At 40.9% G+C, this 10,652-nt stretch overlaps 1 protein-coding gene across 1 annotated transcript in view; it reads left to right on the top strand.

Moving 5' to 3' along the window:
• Positions 1-9,462, top strand: part of kctd16a (potassium channel tetramerization domain containing 16a) — a 28,008-nt gene extending 18,546 nt beyond the window's left edge. Inside the window, exon 2 of the mRNA XM_058407524.1 lies at positions 8,221-9,462. Within this exon, the coding sequence (XP_058263507.1) occupies positions 8,221-8,675 (455 nt within the window). The 3' untranslated portion in view covers positions 8,676-9,462. The remainder of the gene's footprint in view (positions 1-8,220) is intronic.
• Positions 9,463-10,652: the final 1,190 nt, after the last annotated feature.

Genomic DNA, 10,652 nt, shown 5'->3' on the forward strand with positions numbered 1-10,652 from the left:
TATTAATTCTCACAATATTTTAGAATGGTTGGGTGACATTTTTAATGATTTTCATTATTTTAATCGTTAGTTTTTGTTCCATGTCACCATATTAATGAAAAAAAAAAGGTTAATAAATTTTATTTTTAAAATATTATGAGTTTTTATGAGCATGCAGTTCATGATGGTCACTTTGGTAATGTATTGTTTTATTTTTTTTTTCTCGTCTGAAAGTGCTCCCTGGATCAAAGCTGCAGAGCGAAAAGAGAACGTCTATTTATATCTGAGTGAAATTGATGGTTGTTATTGGCAGGGTGTTCTCTCTGCAGGGGGGAGACAGAGGCTGTGTGTGTGTGTGTGTGTGTGGCCTAGGCTTGAGAAACTCACTGTGCTCCATAAACGCCTGCAGAGTTGTGACTGGCATGATTGGTGGACCTGTCAGAAATGAAAGCCTGGAGCCACATTTACTGAGAGCTGTGGATATTCAATCATCTCTAATACTGTTTTTAGGTTGAGCTGGTGTGATCTAGGTGCTATTCCCCTCATAGCTGGGGAGTAACAGAATACCAGTAAAAGGATTATGAATTTTGTATTTTCAAAAAAGGCACAAGCAAGAGGCTTTAGTTACTAGAACCCCCCAAGCAGCAATCAGATTAGAGGGGTTTTGGTGATTACAGTTAAATAAATAGAAATAGACAATAGACAGAATACACAATGGAAAAAAAAAATTCAATCCTTTTTAGACTTTTGTCACTGGCTGCCATTTCGAAAAGGTCAGGAGGATTGAAGTGCATTGCTTAGGAAAGCTGCCTACTCAGATGTGTGAAGAATGAGAGTGATATTCTGAAAGGAGTTTTGACCATTGTGTTGAGAGATCTTCTTGTTTGGAAGCCATATTTTTTTTTATACTGTCAGTTTGAATCTTAAAAGATTCACATTACCTGGAAAAATGGCTTTGTTGTTTGGATGACTAACCTGTTAACCAACAAGCCAAACAAATCTGCTTTACTGAATGACACACACACACACACACTTACACAAAACAACCAATATCTTAGATTACTGTAGCACATGTGGCTACTACTCCATTTCAAGTAGCCTCCTGGTGGTCCTGCGGCACGATCCTGCGCTATCATTGCCCTGGCCTGGGTTTGATTCCTGGGCAGGGAGCTGACCCAGCCACCAAAGAGTTAACTCCCAAGCCTGGATGAAATGGTAGGGTTGTGTCAGGAAGGGCATCTGGCGTAAAACCCGTGCCAAATCAGAATATGTGGATCAAATGATCTGCTGTGGTGACCCTGATCTGGGAACAACTCTATTTCTAGTAACATTAGAATTAACTAAACAATTCAGTCTGTAATTTGTCCTAGATAGGATTGTGACCTAAACCTAATCCAAATACCTTTATTCGTTCATCATCTAGTCAAAAGCCTTCAGAGTGTGAGGTGTGGAATACAGTATATGGATGGGTGTACAGTATATTACAGAGCACTCTACACACACATTCACATCATACACACACATTCACACCTAAGAGCGATTTAGAGTAGCCGGTCCACCTACTGCCATGGTTCTGTGAGGTGTAAGGAAACAGAGAAAAAGGAGGACACCCACACAGAAATGTAGAGAAGATGTGGAGCTCAGATCTCAGACCCTGGATCTATAAGGTGGCAACACGATATAACACCATATAACACCACCCACTCTCTGCTCTTATCTTCTTCAGCCTAACAGTAGCTTAGTAATGATCATACATGGCCATTTATGGAAATCTATCCATCTGTTTCCTGAACCGCTTATCCTATATAAGGTTGCATTACACCTGGAGGGGGACTGAAGGCACAAGACAAGGGGACACCCAGAGACAGTGCCAAGCCATCACACACACACACACACACACACACACACACACTACAAACAATTCAGAGATGCCAATCAGCCTATATGTCTGGACTGGGGGATAAAACCACCAAATCACTGGTAAAACATGTGAACTACACACACAGAACAGAAGTAGGAATCAAACCATCAACCTTGAAGACCTAGATAGATAGATAGATAGATAGATAGATAGATAGATAGATAGATAGATAGATAGATAGATAGATAGATAGATAGATAGATAGATAGATAGATAGATAGATCTCCTCTAGATCTACTTCCTTGTTGTTTTATGTAGCTTATGTCTTCATGTAGCACTATGGTCCTGGATGAACATTATTTAATTTCACTGTGTACTACACCAGCTATATATAGTTAAAATGACAGTAAAGGAACTTCTTGACTTGATCTATCTATCTACACTATATTGCCAAAAGTTTTGGGACACCCCTCCAAATCATTGAATTCACTGAATTTTAGGGGTTGGGCTCGGCCCCTTAGTTCCAGTGAAAGGAACTCTTAATGCTTCAGCATACCAAGACTTTTTGGACAATTTCATGCTCCCAACTTCCTTTTCCAACATGACTGCTCACCAGTACACAAAGCAAGGTCATGGATGAGCGAGTTATTGAGGAACTTCTGGAGGTGTGGAGGAACTTGACCTGACCTCAACCCCATAGAATACCTTTGGAATGAATTAGAGCAGAGATGGCGGGCCAGGCCTTCCCGGTCTGACCTCACAAATGCTCTTCTAGAGGAATGGTGAAAACACACTCCAAAACGTTGTGGAAAGCCTTCCCAGAAGAGTTGAAGCTGTTATAGCTGCAAAGTGCAAGCCAACTCCATGTTACATTCATGTGCATGTAAAGGCAGGCGTCCCAAAACTTTTAGCAATATATTGTATCTATCTAAATTGCTCATTGTTTGAAGGTGTGGATTGAGAATAATAAAAAAATACATCAACAGGAATGCCATTATAGTAGTCAGCTCATTTGAAGAAACCCTCCAAGCCCTATCAGGACAGGCTTAGTTTCACTGAGTGACATCTCTAATAACTTCTCCTTTATGAAACTCTCATGTCCAGATGGCCATTAAAATGAATGCAGGAGGGCCAAGTTTCTGCCAGGTTGTTTTGACTACGATCCCAGATGAATGTATCACACATGCTCACATGATCATGTTTGTATTAATTTACCCGAAGCTAATGTTAGATAATGAATGAAAGTACAGAGATGCAACAGATAGATGCTGTGTTTTGTTGTGGCTTTTGTGAATATAAAGTAACTTTATACCTGTATCTGACATCATAATAGCCTCTTTAATCAGCTTGTGGGTCGTAGTCTTCTGATTGATTTTATTTTCTTCCTCCTGCTAATGGCCTCTGAATGTAGGCGGTATGGAGATGAAGTTATATGATCCAGACCAAGTAAGCTGTTCAGAGGCATGTTTAAAGCATTCATCTTTTCTTTTTTTTTGCGATTTAGGAAACGTAAACTAGGTGACTAACTGCAGCAACTAGTAGTGAAGCAGGGGCAAAGTTACAGCAGCAGGGAAAGTTACAGCATGGGGAAATGTGCCACTGTTATACTGTTATACAGCTTTAAACACTTTGCACTTAATCCATTAGACCCCATAAAGCCAGCTGGCCCATTTTCTCCAATCTCTGCTTTCAGATTGAGGGGGAAAGTTGACTCGAAAGCAGCTGACTGCGCTTAAAAACATTCCTTACAACTTTACTGATGAAATGCAGAATAAAATCAAAGATTCAATAAATTTGATCCAGTGACACTGATTAAATAAATGAAAAAATGATTTATCTGTAAACCATTAAGGCGAGACACTAAAGGTGAATATTTTTCCAACCGGTAGATATCACAATATCAATACTGGCCTGTCGAATGCTGGGAATCTAATGAGCATATTTTCTGTATTTCTTCGGCTCCTAATTTAAACCGCATTCTTACGGTATAGCACTGAAGCAGAGACACATAGCCAGCTTCTCTGTAGTGATTTTGTGTGCTTCATAAAGAGAGCTTTTTCATCTCAGCTCAGTGTTCTTGCATCTTTGAGTCTGAACGTGTCTGAGGCATAAAGAGCAGGTTGCATGCAGGGAGGTGCAGGAAAAAAAGAGTGGCGGTGGTAGTGGTAGAGGCAGAGGTGGTGGTGGGGTATAAATGAGAACAACTACCTCCTGTGTCATGATTGTCTGAGCCCAATCTCCCTGCCAAATGCATCTCATCAGGCCTTTAAGTGATTCCTCTGAATGCTCACATATAGAAACTAAATTAGGTCCAGAGACAAACCCATGCTCTAATGGGTCTGTAATACGATCCGGACAGCTGAGTCACAGAGAGAAAGAGAGAGAGAGAGAGAGAGAGAGAGCGCAAGAGAGCAAGAGAGATCATAATAAACAGAGTAAATGCAATCAGTGATTGGGTGATTGGGCTTACAGATATTGCAGCAATCTTCTGTATAATTATAACGAATCGATTATATAAATGCACTTCCGAAGTACACACCCAATAAACTACCCTGAATATTTGCTGAACAAAGCTATTTTATATAATCCGTATATATATTTGCTGTCACAAGCCAATTTCAGGCTACCCATATCCAGAACTTACCAAAGAACAGGCATCCGCTAGTTTTTACTGTAGCTCGGAGAATACAATACCTTCCATATTTAATAAAACTGTAAATTAAAGAATATTAGAATCTATAATGTGATGCACAGCAGTCAGCAAAAAATGCATAGCTGGCAGCACATGGTGTAGAATGACTGTTATCAGTATGGGATGTATGTGAATGGCTTTAAAAATCCGTAGTTGGGGGGGGGGGGGGGATCTCGGAAATCTGTGCTGTACTCCAGTTGGGCACGGGGGCCTGAATTGTCAAGCCGTTCGATGCAGTGCTGCAGAATGAAAGTTTTATGATCTTATATGCCGGGTTTGGCTCGAGTCCTAGACTGGAAATCCCGGAGGGCCGCGCCAACCACTCGGAAACAATGCGCACAACCTGAGCCCTTTCCTGCAGACCGCTCCACTCGGCTCGGAGGGCGTGAGAGAAGCTGGCTTAACACATATATAGTAAGGGAGAGATAGTGAGGGCGTGAATGGAGGCTGATCTAATTTCTGTGAAGTGAAATTGCTCCACAGCTTCCTTTGCACTTGCTCTTATAGATTAGCTATTAGGAAGCTGATTCTACCTCTCCCTCTACCCTTTTTTTTTCCAGCCCAGGGCAATCACAGAGCTGTCCTTCAGCTCATTATTGCACTTGCTACCAAGAGAATGCTGCCCCATCCAACACTCCAGCGCTTTTTGATTGAACTTGGGTTATTATGAGCTCCGACAGGACAGCTGATGGATTGTGGTCCAAATCGGCAGATAATCTTCGAGGGCACAGCACTGTGTAACGGGACGCAGCAATGGTGTAATGGGAGACAAACCCAGAAACATGAAAAGGAGAAAACAAGAAATAAGAAAGCCCAGGGGTGGTTGTATCAGATTTACTTTATTGAGCTTCTATCCAGGAGATAAGGTCTTTGTATTCTTTAAAAAGCAGTGAGGACTCATGAGGGGGGGAATAGAAAAGTGCAGAACCAACACACACACACACACACACTGTATGCTCACACACATTTTGTGCATCTAGATATGTTATAGCTTTAGAGATAAGCATGCTATCTATAGATATTACTGTTTATCGAATGCGGTTTGTGCTTCTGCCAAGGTTAACTGTAAAAAAAAAAAATCAATTAAGCCGTTAGAGGAGAGGTTACCACTTTGTAATGATTTGTAATAGTATTCTGTCATTTCCATATGGCTTTGTATAACAACATATACTTTCAAAATACACACCACAGGGCACTTCATATACACTACAATTCACCCGTGTCACTTTATACAGTGTGCAATATGCCTCTAATGACTTATATTAATCTAATGCCTTACACCTCCAGCGTTGTGTGTTCTCCTTGTGCCCCAGATGTTTCCTCCCCCAATGCTAATCGAAAAAGACATTCGATTAGCATTTCTAAATTGTCCATAGTGTGTGATTGTGTGTGCGATTGTGCCCTGTGGTAGACTGGCATCCTGACCAGGGTTTACCCTGCCTTGTGCCCTGAGTCTCATAGGATAGTCTCCAGGTTTCCTATGAACCAGAAGGATAAGTGTTTGTAGAGAATGAATAGATTCATGTGCAGTCTAGTATAGTGTATATGGATTCTTAATTCTTTCTTTTTTAACTTTTATTTTAAATTCCTTTCATATGTGTTATGTTTAAATGTCCTTATTGCTATCTGAGGAAAAAAATCTGTTGATTTAAGTTAAGTAGCCTTTATTTGTCACATATACATTATAGCACATTCTTTGCATTTCCCATCCTTGGAGGGTTGGGGTCAGAGTGTATGGTCAGCCGTATGGAGCAGAGGGCCTTGCTTAAGGGTCCAGTGGTGGCAGCTTGGCAATGCTGGGGCTTGAAGCCCACTCTCCTGACCAAAAAACCCAGAGCCTTAACCTCTATCACCACCCCAGGTTTTCGCATACCCCAGCTTGTTAGGAGGGTCAGCCAGAGTTAAGGGCCTTGCTCAAGGGCCCAGTGCCAGTAGCTTGGCAGTACTGTGGCTTGAACCCACGACTGTCCAATTAGTGACCCAGATCCTTACCTGCTTGAGCCACCATTTCCCTAAAATTGTATACAATGAAACTAAAGAATCTCAGTCTTAATCCCAAATGATTGAATGAATGATTCCATCTTACACCCCAGATTGTACTGTGGTTCGAGGTGGAATACTCCAACAGAACTAACAGCCCATTTTTAGAAAACTAGAAATGTTAGCCATCACAATAACACTCAATGAGCCCATTTCTCCCCGGGGTTTCAAACGCAGGGATCCCAGGCATTTTAATAAGTGAGCTGTGACTTGTAAAAACGATCATTTGTTTTCTAGAGCAGTGGGAAAACCTACAAAACTGGAATTCCCTTTTCCCAGGGTACCGTAAACCATAGCCAGGAGGTCTGTCATTTTTTAAATTCTGTTAGTGTTGTGGAAATTACAATGGCCATTATCAAATATATTTTATTTTATTTTTTTTTATTAATACCATCAACTTGTGTCTAATGTGTTTGGTGAGTGGAAAGTTAGAAAGATAGAAAAGATAGAAAGCTCCCTGGTTCTCATAAGTAGACAATATTTTATTAGATGCATTAAAATAACGTTGAGGAAATAAAACAATACTTTTCCCGATACTGGGAACTGGAGCCTGTAACAGAGGGGTTCCATGTAGAGACGAACCCTTTAGGAAGCTCAAAGAGTGCTACAGAAGTCTGTTGTGATGGTGATGTGACAATAAGTTAATTTCTAAGGATGATTTAATGATCTTAATGGATCTGTAATCCGATCATGTGTAATGATTGTGAGCTTTATGCTGTCTGCTAGGAAACAGGAAAGCACTGCCAAATATTGAAAAGATTCAATAACACTACTGACATTACATGCTTATTGAATCCTGGATCTAACTTTAACATGTTGGACTTTTGAGAATCATTATATCTTGATGGGAAAATGTTTAATGGAAATCATTAGGCTGAATCACACTAGGGAGTGAGGCAAGATTTCCATTTTCTTCCTCAGCATGAGAGTGCAATATGGGATTTGTCACTAAGTACACTGAAGTTACAGTCAAACAAAGAATGAAGATTTTAGTGTTCTGATATTAGTGATCATATCTGATCATATCTTTGTTCGTCCGACTCTGCCTGCACGTGTATAACACAACACAAAAGGTGTCTGATGCTCAGCGTTATCAGTGACAAGCCATTGTGACCAAACCCCAGCTTTTATCCCTAAACACAAAACAAAATCAATCCTATTAAACTAAGATTTAAAAAAATGTTGATTCCCCCACAGTATAATGTCACTGATAAGGTCAGAGGTATAGTCGAACTTTTCAGTGCTAAATGATTGGTTTAACCACCCTGTATGCATGCTGATGTGTTTGGCTGAATGTCAATGACTTGTGTTTAGGAGAATTATTTGTTGGAGGATAAATGCTGAATTTTGAATGGCAGAGCATAAAGCTAGGAACGAGCAGTAATGAAATGCATCATCGACATCCGAGAGCCAGCTGGAACGTAACTGTCTGCTAATGGTGTCATAAAACTTTTCACTGTTTTGTCTGACCACATTGACCTTTGTTATAGAGTTGCATGCATCCATTTAGGAACGAATCCTCTGCAAGATGACACCAAATCTGCACCTGACAGGCCTTGATTTGCAATTGATTTTCATGCAGTAATTATGTATTTCAGACAAACGTGTCTTGATTGCTCCAGAGCTTTTCTGTCTGTATTCTTTCCAGGTGGGCCGTCAGCTTGGTCGTCCTCTCACTGCGAGTGCTGCTGCAAGAGCCAGAAGAGCGAGAGAGAGGGCGAGAGTGGCACGTCCCTCAACGAGCTCTCCACTTCCTGCTCCGAGTCCCACTCGGAGGCCAGCTCACCCCAGGAGACAGTGATCGCCCGTCCCGTCTCCCAGCAACACCACCACATCCAGACTCTGGAACGGACCCAGAAGAAAGGACCGGCCCAGTCGATGCAAGCGGAGACCCGCCGGAGGACGGAGCTTTTGCGCACTCGCACCACAGGTCACCGTGACCTCATGACCCCGTCCAAGAGGAAACCGACTAAGGAGAAGCTAACGCCAGAGCAGGAGCTCCAGAAATGCATCCAGGACTTCCGACGCATTCGGATTCCTGAGCGCTTCCCGGACAGGAAGAACACGTGGCAGTCTGATCTCCTGAGGAAGTATCACCTGTGAAGCGAAACGAGTAGGGCGTGAAGGAGGCAGGAGAGAGGAGGAACACAATCTACCTATCAGTGCTTAAGATCTCACTTCGATTTGCACTCCACTCGAGCACAATCTCTTCGAGCAAGTCGCATAATGCACAGAAAAAGATGCAGTTAACCTTGAGTGACTCGTACAGGTTCTGTTACAAAGCACAATTACTCAAGCTGCAAATCAATTTCACAGTGTCTAAATGAACCAGCCTTTTAAGGAACACCGTGGAATGGGTTGGACATGCACTAAATGAGCACCCATCAACATGTTATCAGCACACTCAGAGCACTGCACGAATCAGACACTTCTGCTTGTCGTCTCCAGGACAGGATTTAATGCGTGAACGTGGAACAAAAAGCACAAAATCATTCAATGTCGAGTTGTATGGATTGTAATGTTAAACACAAAGCTTTCTTCTTTTTGCCGAATTTTGTTTGCTTATGACCAGCGGTCCCTGTTCCTGTGCATGCTTAGGCATTACAACTGCATTATAGAGTACTGCCTCACCTCTTATGGATTAGTGCTATATATTATGCCCTGCATAATTCGCTGATGTTTAGGGAAAAAAAAAGAAAAGAAAAAACATAAAACATCACACCCAAATGAAAATGTATCTGAAACAATAGAGCAGCACAAATTTGCTAGATGGTTTTCTCATCGTGAACATTTTTGTCCAGATTCTTATTTGTAGTGTATCTGATCTGCCTCGGGGTATATGAAGAATCCCTTATTGTGAATGTGCAACGATTTATTAAATGAACTGAGTTTAAACGCGATTCTTTTTATTTGACTGCGTCCATAATACTGCAGTGTTGCATTTGGAAAAAAGCGCAGCGTTTCAAGCGTATCACAGGCTACTACAGGAGAGGTCAGTGACTGGTTTTGATTATTTCCATCAAATAAAGAAATGCACTTTTCAGCAAACTTTTGATAGAAGATCAAAAACAAAATACAAAAAGAAAAGCAATTTTCCAGCCAGTATAATATTTGAATGCTGTCGATCTCTCAATTCCGAGGGTTTATTGGATCTATTACAAACCACACTGAAGTTAATCTACTCCTTCTTTTTTCCCCTCCACTCCTTCATTCTTTGAGTTCAGTTCATTGCAGAGGTGGGATTTGTAATACACTGTTCCACGCTTTGCAGAGCGTTCGATTTAAAACCGTGGCAGGAGATACACGTATCGCCAAAATAACGTTTTTAGACATGACTATTTATATTCTGAAGATTCTGCAGTGTCGCCATATTTCAGCTGTAACTGAGAGGCTTTTTGCTCTCATACACCCCAAAGTGTGTCAGTTTGATGAATATGGATTTATACATACCAAGGCTTTTTGACCCAGAAATGACCTAAAAAAAATCTAGCGATTGTGGTATAAATAGGCTGGTATGTTAACAACCCCTTCTTACATGCTGGATAAAGTGAATGCGGGTGGAATTTCTATGCAAAATCTTTTTTATTTCAGCTACCAAGAACTGCAGATTGCGACTGAAGCAGAGGTCGGATCAAAGTCAAACAGACCGAACAGGGGGGAATTCATATTCATAGTAAAATCAAAATGGTAATAAACAGATGGCCAAAACATGACTTGGGATAAGCAAGATAAACTAAAATAACTCAAAGGAATCTATGAAACCACTAGAGCCGGGTGAGTACTGAAAGCTTCTGGCACAATTTAGACACAATTTTTATTTTTATTTTTTTTAAATCATGGCTAACTTGAGTGTGATTCAGGATGGGAGCGGAAAAGAGGAAGCATTTTTAAAAGACACAATAATGAAAATGAACTAGCATTTAATTCATAAAACCTCTACGTCAATTGACCAAATTCCAGGCCATTCATTTCAAAGTGAACTTTAGCACTGGAATGAGCAATAATATAGTTTTTGAAGATTTATTTCCAATACTAGAAGCTTGAATTATTTATTCTGAATGTATGAACACTAAAATAACC

The sequence above is a fragment of the Hemibagrus wyckioides genome, linkage group LG14 (genome assembly GCF_019097595.1).
Source record: "Hemibagrus wyckioides isolate EC202008001 linkage group LG14, SWU_Hwy_1.0, whole genome shotgun sequence".
Classification (NCBI taxonomy): domain Eukaryota; kingdom Metazoa; phylum Chordata; class Actinopteri; order Siluriformes; family Bagridae; genus Hemibagrus; species Hemibagrus wyckioides.